General features: G+C 53.5%; 1 protein-coding gene across 5 annotated transcripts in view; it reads left to right on the top strand.

The window, feature by feature from the left end:
* COL16A1 (collagen type XVI alpha 1 chain) overlaps positions 1-15,985 on the top strand; it is a 51,737-nt gene that overhangs the window by 14,244 nt on the left and 21,508 nt on the right. For 3 of the 5 annotated variants that reach the window (XM_050794323.1, XM_050794292.1, XM_050794282.1), the window contains 23 exons: positions 214-324; positions 706-741; positions 985-1,020; positions 1,099-1,209; positions 1,569-1,604; positions 3,743-3,778; positions 3,887-3,931; positions 4,251-4,382; positions 5,164-5,199; positions 5,350-5,457; positions 5,749-5,871; positions 5,977-6,030; positions 6,233-6,274; positions 6,612-6,647; positions 6,734-6,787; positions 6,979-7,047; positions 8,908-8,952; positions 9,044-9,070; positions 9,840-9,899; positions 10,091-10,138; positions 10,257-10,310; positions 14,614-14,667; positions 14,886-14,918. In XM_050794323.1, the coding sequence (XP_050650280.1) occupies positions 214-324; positions 706-741; positions 985-1,020; positions 1,099-1,209; positions 1,569-1,604; positions 3,743-3,778; positions 3,887-3,931; positions 4,251-4,382; positions 5,164-5,199; positions 5,350-5,457; positions 5,749-5,871; positions 5,977-6,030; positions 6,233-6,274; positions 6,612-6,647; positions 6,734-6,787; positions 6,979-7,047; positions 8,908-8,952; positions 9,044-9,070; positions 9,840-9,899; positions 10,091-10,138; positions 10,257-10,310; positions 14,614-14,667; positions 14,886-14,918 (1,386 nt within the window). The remainder of the gene's footprint in view (positions 1-213; positions 325-705; positions 742-984; positions 1,021-1,098; positions 1,210-1,568; positions 1,605-3,742; positions 3,779-3,886; positions 3,932-4,250; positions 4,383-5,163; positions 5,200-5,349; positions 5,458-5,748; positions 5,872-5,976; positions 6,031-6,232; positions 6,275-6,611; positions 6,648-6,733; positions 6,788-6,978; positions 7,048-8,907; positions 8,953-9,043; positions 9,071-9,839; positions 9,900-10,090; positions 10,139-10,256; positions 10,311-14,613; positions 14,668-14,885; positions 14,919-15,985) is intronic. The other 2 variants (XM_050794312.1, XM_050794303.1) reach the window with 1 other exon arrangement.

Genomic DNA, 15,985 nt, shown 5'->3' with positions numbered 1-15,985 from the left:
CGAGGATGTAGTTCTGTGCCGCCCTGGAATCTTGTGGTGAATGAATGAGTCAGTTGAACAGGAAGCCCCAGCGGCATTCCTGCTGTCCACTTTGATGTTGGGGGTGGGGCTCTGGCAGACCCAACGTCTAAGGCTGGTATGTGCAAGAGGCCCCTTGCCTTCCCCGGGGCCTCAGCCCCACCCTGTCCACTTATTGCCTTTCCGTTCTGCTAGGGTGACCCCTGTGAAGTGTGCCCAACACTGCCTGAAGGGTTCCAGAGCTTTGTCGGACTCCCTGGAAAGCCAGGGCCCAAAGGGGAGCCTGGTGATCCTGTATCAGCCAGGGTGAGTGCCCAGGGTGACCACTGAGGGACCTCCCCCAGCACACAAAGAAACCTGGGGGCATGATCATAGAGAGGAGTTGGGCAGAGGGACTGTGTACTTCTCATGGCTACAGAGAGATTATGGGCAGAGAGTCTAGGCTCTTATGGTATTAAGGGGTCTGAACCACAGAGCTCAGGGCTGGGCTAGAGTGCCACCTCAGGTCTCCATGGCAACCTCCCAGGACTTTCCAGGAGACTCTAGGATGCCTTTTGGGCAAGCTGGGAGGGAGTCCACCCTTATTGTGAGTGAGGCTGTGTCCTAGGATTGGGTGTGTTTTGGGGGTGGAGGAAAGGAGTGAGCAGGACTGGGTGAGCCCCCTCTCTCACAGACCCCTTCTTTCAGGACCACCCGAAAACTGTCGGACAAAAAGGCGACAGGGTACGTGCGGGAACTTTCCACTGGGGTAACTTAACCTGGCCTCATTCCCTCCCGCGCCATGCTCCTGCTTGTTATGTGGGTTGATGAACCCTGCCTCTGGGGTGCTGGCCTTGAACCCTATGGGACCCCTAGGTGTTTGGATGGTTTGCGTGTGTGACATTGCTGTCCTCGCATATTGCCAGGGAGTTTGGGGGTGCCCCATCGTGCCCTGTCTCAGCCCATAAACCTTTTTTTTCCCTGCAGGGAGACCCTGGCATCCAAGGCATCAAAGGAGAGAAGGTGAGGGAACCCCGCTCTCCTGATTGCCCTCCTCTGCCTACCTGGGAGTATTTCTGATCCTTCCTCTTCTTTACACAGGGGGAGTCCTGCTTGTCCTGCAGCTCGGTTGTAGGGGCCCAGCATCTTGCATCCTCCACAGGGGCCAGTGGAGATGTGGGCTCCCCTGGCTTTGGTCTGCCTGGCCTTCCGGTGAGTGACTACTTTCTCCCAGTCCAGCCCAGTTCAGCCCATCCTTGCCATACTGGTGATCTCCTTGGCTTTTCAGATCCCAAGTCTCAGGGCAGGGATCAGGAGGGAGCGGAAGAGGCAGGTGTCCCAGGCCTGTCTCCTCGTCCCTCCCTCCGTCCCTGTGCTGCCCCAGGCTCCTTGCCCTGGAACTTCCTCTTAGCACCTCTGGCTTCAGTTGTCTAACTGAAGAAACTGTCCAGCTACCTGAAGGACACAATTCCTATCTTATGTTTCCCTTTCCGGTTGGACACTGGGACCCGGGGAGCCTTGGAGAGGTGGGAGTGGGGAGATGTTGAGACTCTGTCTTGGTTGTTTTTCAGGGGAAAGCTGGGTTGCCAGGGCTGAAAGGAGAGAAGGTGAGACCTGGGTTAGATGTCAGGGACACTGGGGTTTCTAGGCAGGGAGGCAGGGGAGGAGCGGCGCGGGCGGGGAATAAGGGTAATATAAACAAGAGATTCAGACGGTAAATTCACAGTAAAATTAATTTACTAGTGCTTTGCAGACTGGAGTCAAAGAATGTATTTCTGAGAGCCCTCATGTTCTGTAAGATAATTCCTTAGTGTAGGTGTGATGATATTCTAAAACTATTAAGCACATTCAAGATTACTTTATAATATTGACAATATATAACACTTCTTTATTGCTTATTATGTGCCGGGCACTATTCCAAATCTTGTAAGTGTGTTCACTTGTTTTGTCCTCCCAGTTTTTATGGGGTAGGTGCTCCCTTATTCCCGTTTCACAGATGAGGAAACAGAGGCACAGAAAGGCCAAGTAAATTGCCCAAAGTTACACAGGTGATTGGATGCAGAGCTGGGATTGAGCCCAGGAAGCCTGGCTCCAGAGACCGTAATCTTCATTATGCCGCTGGGTCAATTTCAGTGCCTGTGTTAACGTATCTATTTATGATTGCATTGGAGACAAACGGCAGGCTTGAACTTCTAATGCAGTTTTACCCAAATGAGGGGTTCTGTGGGTGTACGAATGTTCAAGTGTGAGAAACACTGAAGTATGTGTGCAGACTCAACCCTAACAGGGGAAGCCCACGTGTCACATCGCATGTGGGGCCTTTGCACCCCCACCCCGCCTGCCGCCTCTTCCCAGCTTCTCCATCTCAGTCATCAGCTCACAGCCAGCCCCTCAAAGCCCAGCCTTACGGTCGTCCTCAGGTCCTCCACTCCTGACACTGTCCCCTCCTGCCTCTAGCCCCCCAGCGAGCCCTGACAGTTCTGCCCATGAGGGTTCTCTCACTCCTCCACTTCTCTCCATGCCCACCACTGCCATGGTAATCTGCGTTCCCATGGCCTCTCTCCTGCATGGTGGAACCTCCTCGGGCCTGCCCGTGGCCACTGCAGCCCTGCAGCAGTCCAGTTTTCATCTGGTAGTTTTTTTTTGAGATGGAGTCTCACTCTGTTGCCCAGGCTGGAGTGCAGTGGCATGATCTCTGCTCACTGCAACCTTCGTCTCCCAGGTTCAAGCGATTCTCCTGCCTCAGCCTCCCGATTTGCTGGGATTACAGCCGTGCACCACCACACTCAGCTAATTTTTGTAGTTTTCGTAGAGACGGGGTTTTGCCATGTTGGCCACGCTGGTCTCAAACTCCTGACCTCAAGTGATCTACCCTCCTTGGCCTCCCAAAGTGCTGGGATTACAGGTGTGAGCCATCGTGCCTGGCCTTCATCCAGTAGTTTAATGTGGCTTTGTAGAAGAATCAGTATTTCCCTCCTTACAGTCCCTCTGTGACTTACTTTCTACCATAGCTCTGCTGTGCCTCACAGGACCCCGGATGCCCCAGCCCCCATCCTTCCCACATTCATCCACTTCTTCCCCTTCTCTTCTGGTTTACCGTGCTTCAGCCATGTGAACCTTCTTTCCATTATGGAATATGTCTGGACTACTCCCACCTGTCAGATTTTGTACTTGTGGTTCCCACTAGAAACATCTAGAATGTTTTTCCTTTCTACCCTCCCCCTATCCTTTCATTGGATGACCTTATTCTCATTCTTCTGGTAATAATCAGGGTTAACACCTCTCTGACCACCTCCACTTACTCTGTCTCATCACCTTGTTGATTTCCTTCATAGTACTCACCATTGTTTAAAATGATTTAGAAAGTTCTGCATGTGCAAGCTCAACAGGCATTACTGTTTGTGCTGCTCACTGCTGTCTACCCACTGCCTCAGCCCAGTGCTCCGTGTATAAAGGTGTCCAATGAAAGGCTGTTGGAAAAATGCATTCATGATTTTTGTGTTCTGAGCCAGGGCTGAGGGTGGACTGGATTCCATGAGGTGAGGCTGGGAGCAGAAATAGGGCTTCTAGCCCCTGGCTGGTCACAGACTCCCTTGGGGACCTTGGAGAAAGCCCTCTTCCTCTCTGGACGTGAGAGGGTAGTCTGGACATCCAAAGGGGCTGCTTTTATAGTTTTGGGTTTGCAATTGCTCTGGCACCTAGACTGCATCCCCTCTTCAATCATGGCTTTTGTGCTTTCTCTCAGGGTAACTTCGGGGAGGCAGGGCCAGCTGGCAGTCCAGTAAGTATGTTTGGGATGGCAACAGCTTGGGAGAGGACAAGGTGGGAGGGGCTGACAGGCATGGCCCCGGCAGCTGCTGGGCATTACCTGGAGCGTCTTAACATGCAGGGGCCACCAGGACCAGTGGGACCAGTAGGCATCAAAGGGGCGAAGGTGAGTCTGGGGACATTCTCTGTGCTGCAGCCTGGGTGAGCTTCCTAGACAGACACTCGTCTTGCTCGACTTCAAACCCTCTGGGGCTCCTTGCTGTCTGTTAGGCAGAGTCTGACTCCTTGGCAAAGCACGAGACCCCTGATCACTCAGCTCCACCTTTGTTTCTTTCCTGTTCTCCCTTCATCTTTCCTGAGATAACCCCTCACCCAGCAGAGGTGCAGTGTCAGACCCAGTGACATTCCCCAGCCCTAGATTCCAAACCTGGCTCAAATGCACTAGGGCCTGGAGGACCCCCTAACCCAATGTCCTTGCCTGGCAGGGGGAGCCCTGTGAGCCGTGTCCAGCCCTGTCCAACCTTCAGGATGGGGATGTCCGTGTGGTGGCCTTGCCTGGCCCATCCGGAGAGAAGGGGGAACCTGGGCCTCCAGGCTTTGGCTTGCCAGGAAAACAGGTGAGGTGGGATATAGGCAGGGGCCTCTGGAGGGGGATGCAGGCAGGGCTTAGGACAGGGGAGGGGTCCTGCCTGGGTCTCTTGACTCCCTGGGCAGTTGGGGGTAGTGGGGAGGGTGTGGCGGGGTCAGAGCCTCTGTCTCCAGAAGGAGCTGCCCTCACAGGTCTCTGCCCTTTATCCTGGGACAGAGTATGTCAGAGTGGGCAGAAAGAGCGCCATCCTAGGACCAGAGAGACCTGGGTTCCAATCTTAGCTTTGCCTCTTACTAAGTCTTTGACTTGAGCAAGTCACTTCTCTCCACCTCTGTTTCTTGCACAGAGTAAAGCCTAGTAATGGCATGTGTGAAGTGCTTAGCAGCACACCATGGGCACTGGGGAAATGGCAGTTACCACTGTGGTTATTATCACTGTTACTGCTTTCATAGTAATGGCCAGCACTGCCACAGTGGACACTATGTGCCAGGCACTGCTGCACACGACATATTCGCTTGTCTAACCTCACAGGATCCTTATAGGGCAGAAGCCTATACTATTTTTATCATCCCCATTTGACAGCTGAAGAAACTGAGGTACAGAGATAGATGAGCTAATTTGCCCATGTCACCCAGGCAAGGAGTCTGGCACAAATCTCTCCTCTGACCCTGGGCAATAATGCTTCACTAGCACGAAAGCAGAGATTTGGTTTTGTTTATTTACTGTTGTATGCCCCAAACTGATGTGGTGCCAGGCACTTCAGGGTGTCTGGTATGAGTGAGCGGGTGCTGGAAATTCTTTCTCTTCAGGGCAAGGCTGGAGAGCGTGGACTGAAGGGGCAGAAGGTGAGAGGGCCTCTGTGGGCATGGGGGTGGGCACAGCATCCTCTCAGATCCCCTCCTTGCCTCCTTTTCCTCCTTCCCTAGCCCTGAACCCTCAGCCCCAGCAAAGGACCGTGAGTCAGCCTTGCCTTCCTTGAACTCCGCTCCTTACAGGGTGATGCTGGGAATCCCGGAGACCCTGGAACGCCGGGAACCACAGGGCGGCCAGGACTGTCAGGAGAGCCTGGAGTTCGAGGCCCTGCGGGGCCAAAAGGAGAAAAGGTTAGTCAGGCGGGGTGGTTGGGGTCAGGGGAGTTTGCTGCATAAAAAAATCAGGTGGCGCACCAGTGAGGGAAGGACTGCAGGGCCAGCTGGGGCCTTAACGGCTGTCAGAGTCACTGAGTGGAGGCTCCTCGGGGCTTCTCCTCTGCTAGAAGTGTCAGGGGCCTGTTTTGATTTCCCAGGCTGAGGTGGGAGCATTCAAGGGGCAGAGTGTTCAGAGGGGTGCAGGGTATCCTGGCCTGGGTGCCAGCACTGGCTCATGGGCTCCAGGCTGTACCCATCTTTGACCAGGGTGATGGCTGCACTGCCTGCCCCAGCCTGCAGGGGACAGTGACTGATGTGGCAGGACGGCCTGGGCAGCCCGGCCCCAAAGGAGAACCGGGTCCCGAAGGCGTGGGCCGACCTGGTAAACCTGTGAGTTGCCTGCCCTCTGGCCCTTCCCTGCCTGGGCTTTGCCTCCTCTCCCTCCTGTCCCCCTTTCCCCTGCAGGGACTCCATGGGCCACCTTGTGCCTTTTAGGGCCAACCCGGTCTACCAGGAGTTCAAGGGCCCCCAGGTCTGAAGGGCATGCAGGTATGTGTGAGTCTTGGGGCCCTGGGCTGCAGCTACGTGAGGGCAAGGGGTGGGATAGACCGATCCATGGGGGCAGTGGGCCTGGAGTGGGAAATGGAGGCAGGGTGCAGGGCAGGGAGAGGCTGGGGGAGAAGGGGCTGGGGAGAAGGGTGAAGGGTGACTGGGGAACCTCGAGCCAGGGACTGTCCTTCTGCCTCTTCAGGGAGAGCCAGGGCCTCCAGGAAGGGGAGTCCAGGGACCCCAGGTGAGTCTCTAGCCTTGCCTTTGCCTGTCCCCTCAACACTTCTATTAGCCAACTACCTAATTCCATCCACTCCCAAACTGCAGGGCTCTGCCTGCCCCCAGATGCACAGGACTTAGTTCTGGGACCAGGAGTCAGGCCATAACCCTGGCCTGCTGTTGCTTCTGTCAGGGACTTGCCTTTGACCCCAGCCTCTCTGACCCTCAGGGTCTCCTTGGGGAGCTCTTCTGAATTTGGGCTGGTAGATGCCCCACCCAGACCAGGTCTGCCGGTGTGGCAGGGCCAGAGGAACAGGTTGGCTGTGGCTGCTGTGTGCTAATCTGCCCTTTCTGACTTGCAGGGGGAGCCTGGAGCCCCGGGTTTGCCTGGCATTCAGGTACGTCTGCCTGAGTCCTGGAGGAGGATAGCAGGCGAGAGGGCCATTCTAGGATATGGGTTAACTAACTGTGCTTCCATCTGCAGGGACTTCCGGGACCTCGGGGACCACCTGGCCCCACTGGAGAGAAGGGTGCCCAGGTGAGCTTCTGCCTCCATGGGCATTGGGCCTGCAGTATTCCAGAGTGTCCCAGCAGCAGGCACAGGGGACACAGGGGCCAAGTGCTGCCTATCAGAGGGCTGCCTAAGACCTGTTGGGATGTGTCTTACCTGCTGGGTTGTAGCTGGCTTCCAATTCTGCCCCTGCAACCTTTGTACCCTCTCTTACACAGGGATCTCCAGGGGTGAAAGGAGCCACCGGACCCGTGGGACCTCCTGGGACCAGTGTCTCTGGGCCTCCAGTAAGTCTTCTCTGTGCTCCATTCTGGTGGTGTTGCTGGAACCAAGGATGTTTCTGCTGGGAAGAGGGCATGGAGCTGACCCTGCCCATCCCAGCAGCACAGGGCATGGGAGGAGAGAGGCCTCAGCCCAGCCTCAGACAAGGAAGACCTCACTCCTTTAAGGGAATGCTTGAATAATACAATAATGTTCACCACCATTTTTTGAGCAGTGATCATGCTGAGGTCCTGTGCTAAGCTCTAAACACAGAAATTCATGTCATCCTCACATCAGCCCTGTAAGGGAACTCACTTCATAGATCAGGAAATTGAAGGTCAGAGGGTGAGGAGGCAGAGCCACGGACTTCAACCTAGGCCTGTCTGACTCAAAGCCCATCCCTAGTCATTAGGGACATGTGAACCGGTGCTGCCCAGTACAACTGTCTATGAGGATGGAAACGCTGTGTTCGGCACAACCACAGGTGGCTGTTGAGCGCACCTGAAATGCAGCTAGTGTGACTGAGGAACTCAATTTTAAGTGACATTTAATTTTAATTAATTTAAATTTAAATAGCCCCATGTGGCTATGGACTACGGTATCAGACAGCACAGATCCAGACCAGCAACTACTTCCAGTGTAATTGGAAAGACCTTCCCTTTGTACTATTCCCCCAGTGGCTCCCGTGTTTTAAAAGACGTGTCTATTGAACAAATTGCACGGATTAAGTAATCATAAGTGCATTTTCTCATTTTTAGTCATCAAAGACCTGTGTAGTCGTCAGCTTCTACTCCACATGAACCTGCTAGAATTTTACCAGATAATCTAATTGCAGCCTAAATCAAAGGCATGCTACCTTTCAGCCAGTCTGTTCCATGCCAGGTGGTAGGCAAATGTGTAATTTGTCTTGGGCTTTTGTTAATGTTAAAAATAGCCCAGTGAACTGTATCCTCTTCTATCTTTGCGGATCCCTGGAGAAATTCTAGTTCCAGTTTGGGATTCACTGATAGGAGAGTGCACCAACGTCCAAAGCGGGCGGGGACTCACCCAAGTCCACACAGCCAGTCTCTATTGCCCCGCAGAGCTGGACAGCCAGGATTCCTGCCTGTCCCAGGGAGCCCCAGGGCAGAATGAAAGACATGGGCCAGGTCCTCAGGGAGCTTCAAGTCCCAAGTGTGAAGGTGGAGGAGCCCACATGAAGGAGCTATGGGAACGCCCTGTGTGGCCAGGCTGGCCTCTCCTGGCCTGAGCAGACTCCATGCCATTGTCCAAGCTGCTTGCCTTTCCAGGAGAATGTTCCAGACCTCTCCTCATGCTGAATTCCATCCAGCAGGCTTCTCGTCCTCAGCCGCACACTTGCTAGGGGTGTGACCTTAGGCAAGTGACAGCTTCTCAAAGTCTCCAGTTTTTTGTGGATAAAAAAGGGGCTGAAATCCCCTTCTCCCAGTTAGGTCAACAGACACAACTTTTGTGATAGGGAGAAAGTGTATCAAGCACTAAAGAGAGAGAGGAGAGAGCAGAGACTTCAGGCTACACACGCCTGGCTGCAGCTGGCTGCTGGGTCTATCATGAAGTTTCTTTAAGGCTCAGTTTCCTCACCTGAAAACCAGAACAATACCGTCCTGCTGGACTGGGAGAGGGGATTCCATTCAATGTTCCCTGACGGGTACTTGGCCCGGTGGCTGGCACCCAGATGTGCTCAGGAAATGCCAGTCTTCTTCCTTGTCCGGCACCTCAGTCTGCTCCTCTGGAACGCGGGCCCTGGGCCCTGGGTGCCAGAGGAGCCTGGCGCTGCTGCTGTTTGTCCTACAGCCCCTTTCTGCAGCAGGCCAGATGGCTGGCCGCTGCCCAGTCTCACCCTCTGACTCTGGGCTCTCTCCCTTCAGGGCCGTGATGGGCAGCAAGGACAGACGGGACCCAGAGGGACACCAGTGAGTACAGTGTCTCGGGACAGCAGGAAGCCATGGCTGGCCCTGCCTCGGCACCCATATCTGCTCACCTTTCTGTATTTCTTCCCTGCAGGGTGAAAAGGGACCACGAGGAGAGAAGGTGAGTTCCAAGGGCCTGTGACCCATACGCTGGGGGGTTAGCAGCCCCTCCAGCCTTCCCACCACGAATCAGGGGAGCCTGTGCACATGAAGCTGCCTTGGACTGGAGGATGGGGGTGGAGGAGGCATCCTGGGCTCCTGAAATGCAGCTAGTGTGACTGAGGAACTCAATTTTAAGCTCCCTGGTTCCAGGGGCTCCACATATCCCTAACTTCACCTGGTTGCTGGCCTGAGACTCAACCAGGATTATGGGAGACTGGAAAACTCCAAGGCCCCCTTAGGAGGGCAGCTGCATTTTCAAATGGGGGCTGAGTCAGAGGATGGGGCAGGAAGTGAGCTGGGAAGGACTAGTGGTGAGAGGGCAGAGAGGTGAGGGGCCCCTGAGAGAAGGGCATGGAAGCCAGGGAGCGGGGCTGCAGTTGTACTGAAGATGAGATTACCTGCATGGCAGCAGACAAGGTTATAACTGATGACTGTAACAGCAGGACCATGGTTTGCTGAATAATCTCCATGCGACAGGACCCCTGTATACACGAATCCATTTTGTCTTCCTGAGACTCCGTGCGCCTGGAATGACTGTTTCCATTTTACAGGCGAGGAGGCTGAGGTGCAGAGAGGTTGAACAGGTTGCCCAAGGGCAACATCATAAGAGACCGATCCTGGATTGAAACCCTGGCCTCTCCATCTCTAGAGCCCCATGCCTCTCGGATGTCCATTTCAAGAGGCCCTTTGTCTTCGTCCATGTCTCACAAAGGCTCTTGTCTTTTCAGGGTGAGCCAGGGGAGTGCTCCTGCCCCTCTCGAGGAGACCTCGTCTTCTCTGGCATGCCGGTAAGTGGCACTGTGAGAGCCTTCCCCCAGCCCGGGGGAGAGGAGCAGCTTCAGCCTCGTCTGGTGCCCAGTGTGCAAGGGCTCCGCAGGGCCGCACACCCCAGCCATCCGCCTCCCCACGCAGCCCCGCGCTTGGTGTAGACGTTGCCTATAACCTCTCCCCTTCTTTTGCGACCCCCACTCCCACCCAGGGTGCTCCGGGACTTTGGATGGGCAGCTCCTGGCAGCCGGGCCCGCAGGTGTGTCGCTTGTCTCCTCTTGTCCGCCAGCACCCCACGGCTTGTCCACCCTAAACAGCTGCTCTCAGCCATGGGGCAGAGCTCTTTGCTGGCTCTGACTCTTCCCTCTCTCCCTCAGGGTCCACCAGGTATTCCTGGACCACCAGGCCCCCCTGGAGTGCCCGGGCTGCAGGTAAAGGGGGAGAAGAGAAGGAGGAGTTTGGGTGGCAGAGCTCATGTGGTCAGGGTGGCTGCTCCAGGCTGGACCCCAAGGACGCTTCACCCCCACCCCAAAAACACAGACATGCCATTTCTCACTCCTCTATTCAGCTGCCTACCAGGGTGGCAAGGAGGGCCCACTGAGCCTCTCAGCCAGGCTCTGCACTCCCAGCACGGTTTCAAGGAATGCCCTGTTGCATCAGCTGTCAGGAATCCACAATCTGGGTCAGATAAAAATCCCTTACCCTGGTACAGAGCCCGGCCCACTGTTTTGGAGCAGCATTCAACACTCATTCATGCAACACGTGTTTTTGCACATTTGCTATTTTTCCAGCACTGTTTTAAGTGCTGTGAATACAGTAGTGGCTAAAAATAAAAGCCCCTGCCCTCTTGGAGCTTATATTCAGTAGGAAAGACAGACAATAAGCAAGATAAATAAATAAAATATAGTGTGTTAGAAAGTGATATGTACGAAGGAGAAAGGTAAAGAAGGGAGTGAGGATAGAAAATGGGACGAGGGCAGGAGAAGTATTTGCAAAATGTACTGAAAAGAAGGTAACGTTTGAATCAAAACTGAAAGGAGATGAGGAGAGAAGCTGTGAGGGAGAGGCTTTGTGGCAGAGAAAGCAGCCAGTGCAAAGGCCCAGAGGTGGGAATGTGCCTGATGTGTTTGGGGAATTGCAAGGAAGCCAGAGATAGTGAGGGGAGAGCATTAGGAGCCAAGATCTGTGTGACGCTGTGAATAAAGGGTACATTCCAGAGCCAGGCAGCCTGAACTTGAATCCCGGCTCTGCCTTGTGCTAGCTGTGTGATGGTAGGCAAGTTCCTTAACCTCTCTGTGTCTCACTGCCCTCTTCTGCTAAGTGCACCTAACTCATAGGGCTTTTGTGAGTATTAAACAAGTTAATGCATGTGAAGTGTATAGAATTGTGCCCATGACTGTTATATATTATTTATATGCCAAATGCTTAGAAAGCATTAGCTATCATTATTATGATGACGAGTACTATTATTATTTTACATCAATTCTTTCATTCATTTGAGCCTTACATAAAAAGCCCCAACAGGAAGGCAGTGTTATTATTCCTAAGTCACAGCTGGACAAGCTGAGGCTCTGAGAGACGAAGTATCTTGTCTAAGGCCACCCAATTAGGAATTGACAATGCTGGACTAGGGCTTCCCCATGCAAGGCCCTTTTTGCCTTCTTCTGATGCCTTTCAGGACAGTTCCCAGTGGTTTGCATACCAAGCCATGTTTTCCAGAGGTTCTAGGTGGCATAGACACCACCGTCTGTGTGTCTGGCTCCCAGCTCCTAAGAGAGTGATTCTCACCTGAAGAAGCAGGGCAGCATCACAGGGAAGCTTTTTACAAGCTACTCCTCCTTGCCCCAATGATTTGATACATTTCGTATCTTCCCTCCCTGCTCCCACTACCTTGGCACACCTCCCCTGCCACTGTGGGCTGGGAGTCTGCTCTAGTGAGCCACTGTTGCTGATGGGAGTCTCTGCCAGGATCCCAATTCTCTCTACCCCAGTGGAAGTGCTGAACTAGAGCCCAGGCCACAGATTTGCAGCCACACATTTGCCGAGTGTCTGGGGCTTCCTGCCACACTGCCAGGAAACAGGATTCTGTCTGCAGAGGGCTTGCAGTTTCCTTGGGGAAGCATAAGAGTCATTTCAAAGTGACCCATTAATAAGTGAGAGCTGATGTAGCGTGAACCCTGCCAAGACATGCTGGGGAATGAGGCAGAAAAGAGTGACTGCTGAGTCTGGTCCCAGGCACCAGAGTCCTCGCCTAGTGCCAGCGCGTGAGACCAAGCCGAGGCTGCTGCTGACAGGCACCTGCCCCATGCCAGGTGGGATCCAGAAGGGCCGAGCAGCTCCTTTATTGAAGTATAGACACAGGCTCAGGGATGTACAGCACTTACTCATCCAAGGCCGTATAGTCCCAGTGCTTAGTTATCTCATTTCATCTCAATCCATTTCACAGAGGAGGAAGCTGAGGCACTGAGGTCAAGAAAGTTGCCTGAGGCAACTAGTAGGTCATTGAGCCTAGGTTTCAATTCTGGCTGCACTTCGCTTCCACAGTAGGACAGCAGGTAGAACATTTAGTTCTGGGAGGTTGGGTAAACAATTACAAAACATCAGGCCTGAACTAACACACTGGCCATGGAGAGGGGAGCAGGGGATGAATAATGATTTAGGGCATAATAATCAACATGTTTGGGCCGTCATGGTGGCTCATGCCTGTAATCCCAGCACTTTGGGAGGCCGAGGTCAGCGGATCATTTGAGGTCAGGAGTTCGAGACCAGCCTGGCCAGCATGGCAAAACCCCATCTCTACTAAAAATACAAAAAGAATTAACCAGGTTTTGTGGCACATGCCTGTAATCCCAGCTACTCGGGAGGCTGAGGCAGGAGAATTACTTGAACCCAGGAAGTGGAGGTTTCGATGAGCTGAGATTGCACCACTGCACTCCAGCCTGGGAGACAGAGTGATACATCTCAAAATAAATAAATAAATAAATAAATAAATAAATAAAAATAGTTCACATGTTCAAGGCATTTTCCCTGTGCCAGGCACTGCTCTAAGCCCTGATGGTGCACGGAGATGCCAGCAGGGCTGGATAGTGGCTGGCTTCAGGTCTGACCCAGGCTTGGTAGAGTCTGCCTGGAAATTGCTCGGGGGCTGGTGATATGTTCCATTGCTGGGAGCTGGGACTTGAAGGGAGGCCATATCTCAGAGTGCGCCAAGGAAATCCTGTGCAGGGAGGAGCAGGCTGAGCAGCAGTGCATTCACTCAACACATACTTAATGCACACCTCCTCCATGTCGGGCACTGGGGATTCAAAATGGAACATACTCCCTGCCTCCATGGAGTGTTTAATATGCAAATGTGCCTCAGGAATCTGCAAGGGGAACAGTGTCCGGATGACATGCATCTAACGTAACCATCCTTGCAGCCATTGTCTCCTTGAAGCCTCACCATAAACTATCCCTGTTTTACAAACTGAGGCATAGAATTTCTTCCCCCAAATAAATTGCCAAAAGTTACACAGGTAGTCAGAATTTTGTATCTAGATGAATCTGACTGGCAAGCACCCACCCTTGCTGTGTCCGTGAATGTTCTGAGGATGTCTGTTGAGGACTGATGCTGGAATCGTGGTTAAGAGAGGGATTAGAAGCCAGTGATCCTCGCTCTGGACCTCAGCTCTGTGCCTTGCTCAACTTGTGACCTTTGGCAAGTACTTACTCTGGGTTCTCTTTTTTCTTTTTGAGATTGCCCAGACTAAAGTTTAGTGGTATGATCTTGGCTCACTGCAACCTCCATCTCCCAGGTTCAAGTGATTCTCCTGCCTCAGCCTCCCGTGTATCTGGGACCACAGGTACACACCACCAAGCCCTGCTAATTTTTGTATTTTTAGTAGAGACAGAGTTTCGCCATGTTGGCCAGGCTAGTCTTGAACTCCTGGCCTCAGGTGATCCGCCCGCCTCAGCCTCCCAAAGTGCTAGGATTGCAGGTGTGAGCCGCCGCACCCGGCCTCCTCTGGATTCTTTGTGCTATTTTTAAGATGGAGATAACAGCACCTAGTTCAACAAGATAACTGTGATGATTAAATGAGAAAGTAGGCTGGGTGTGGTGGCTCATGCCTATAATTCCAACATTTTGAGAGGCCGAGGTGGGAGGATCACTTAAGCCCAGAAGTTTGAGACCAGCCTACCAGTGAGACCTGGTCTCTACAATAAATACAAAAGAATTAGCCGGGCGTGGTGGTGAGCACCTCTAGTCCCAGCTACTCAGGAGGCTGAGGTGGGAGAATCGCTTGAGCTGAGTTCGAGGCTAAGTGAGCTATAATTATGCCATTGCACTCCAGCCTGGGTGACAGAGTGAGACCCCGTCTCTAAAAAAAAAAAAAAAAGAAAAAAGAAAGGAAAAAGAAAGAGAAAGAGAAAATATAGAAAAATGGCTTAGCACAGAAATAAACAGTAGTTCCACGGAAGACCCTCTACTCAATTTCTGACCTTCCTCTGGTGTGTGGGGAAAACACTCGCTGTTGGACTGGTTTGGGGGGGGTCACTCTTCTGGGCCTCCTTGGCTTTCCCTATAAAGAGGGTCGAGAGGCTTTTGAGCCAAGAATAGATGTCAGCCTTGTGCCAACCAGGGCTCTCAGCCCTGCAGGACAAGGGGAAGAGGAGGCGGGGTGATGAGAAGGAAACAGGCTGACCAGCAGGCTAGAGAGATGGAGCCCACTCACTCGTGTCTCTTCTTGGCTACAGGGAGTGCCTGGAAACAACGGTTTGCCAGGACAGCCTGGGCTCACTGCGGAACTGGTGGGTACCAGCCAGGACTCCCTGTCCATGCCCCTTCCCTGCCCCTCCCAGGGCTTCTCAAGCTATGAAGCTGGCCCGGTAGCTGCAGTGGGGGTCCCTCTTCTCTCCCCCTTCTGAGGCTGGAAGGTGCATGGCATGTGCCAAGGCTCTACCTGATCCCATAAGTCTCCATGTCCCTTCCCCTCACCTGCTTGAGCCCACACATCTGTCTCTTGCAGGGATCCTTACCAATTGAACAGCACCTCCTTAAGGTAAGAGGGTACCCAGGAGAGAAGTGTGAGCTGGCGGGGGTGTCTCCTAAGGGGATTCTCTCAGTAAGTGCTCAGCTGTGTGGCACCTCGCAGAGAGAGCAGCAGTTTGCAGGGAATACGCGTTCCAAGCATCTGTCTATGAGGGCCTAGCTGATGCCTGGCTTGTAACAGGCCCCCAGGCAACATTTGCTGAATGAGTGCTTAAAGGAATCCTGTGACGGTGCCCACATGGCAGATGCTGTCGGCAGAACCCAGCCCTGAAGCCTGCCCGCAGCAGCTGGCAATGAGACCGCGTGGCACCCGGGTCACACCGCGGCAGAGCCCAGCAGCTTCCAAAGCAAAGCAGAGGGGGGGAAAGTGCAGTGGTAGGGGCTGTGAGATTGGGTGTGGCCTGGAAGAAAGCTTCAGCCGTTCTCTAGTCAATCCAGAAGGAATCCAGGGAGGAGATGGATTTGAGAAGCCCTTCTGGTAGTCCAAGAAAGGGGACTTCGGACCTGGTCAGAGGGTCGGCCTGTGCCAGGGCCTGTACACAGCCTTAATACCCTACCAGAGGGCTGGGGCCTGGTCCGGCTTCCCAAACTGAGCAGAAGTTCCGACTGGAATCAAGGGTTGCATAGCCCATCTTTGCTTAGTCACCTCTAGAAACGAGAGCACAGTAATTCCCCAGGTTGCCTTCAGGTTTTTGAAGGAGGCCCTTATGTTCCTGGACTTTCTCTTCTCTGACTCAGCATCCTCAGGAGTCCTTCCCATGTGTTGGCCTCCAGAGCCCCCCTCATCCTGGCCACCCTCTTCTGACACTGGCTAGTCAGTGCCCTGGACATCCTGTGACCCTGATGGGCCTTGGTCAGGGCAGAGCGTGGGGACTCTCTATCCCTCCCCTGCTCTGAACGGCAGATTTCTCCAGAAGCAGCCAGAGGAGGTCCGGGTAATCTCTAGGGAATAGTTACATGTTGGATTACAGTGGGGTTGTGGCAACAAAACCCCAAGCTCTTCTCCCCTCTGCTTCTGTCAATGACTGGGCAGTGATCGTGTGACTCCAAATCCAGGATTTGACATTTCTCCTGTAA

This window comes from Macaca thibetana, chromosome 1 (assembly GCF_024542745.1).
Source record: "Macaca thibetana thibetana isolate TM-01 chromosome 1, ASM2454274v1, whole genome shotgun sequence".
NCBI classification, from domain to species: Eukaryota; Metazoa; Chordata; class Mammalia; order Primates; family Cercopithecidae; genus Macaca; species Macaca thibetana.
This window is presented reverse-complemented; position numbering and strand designations above follow the sequence as displayed.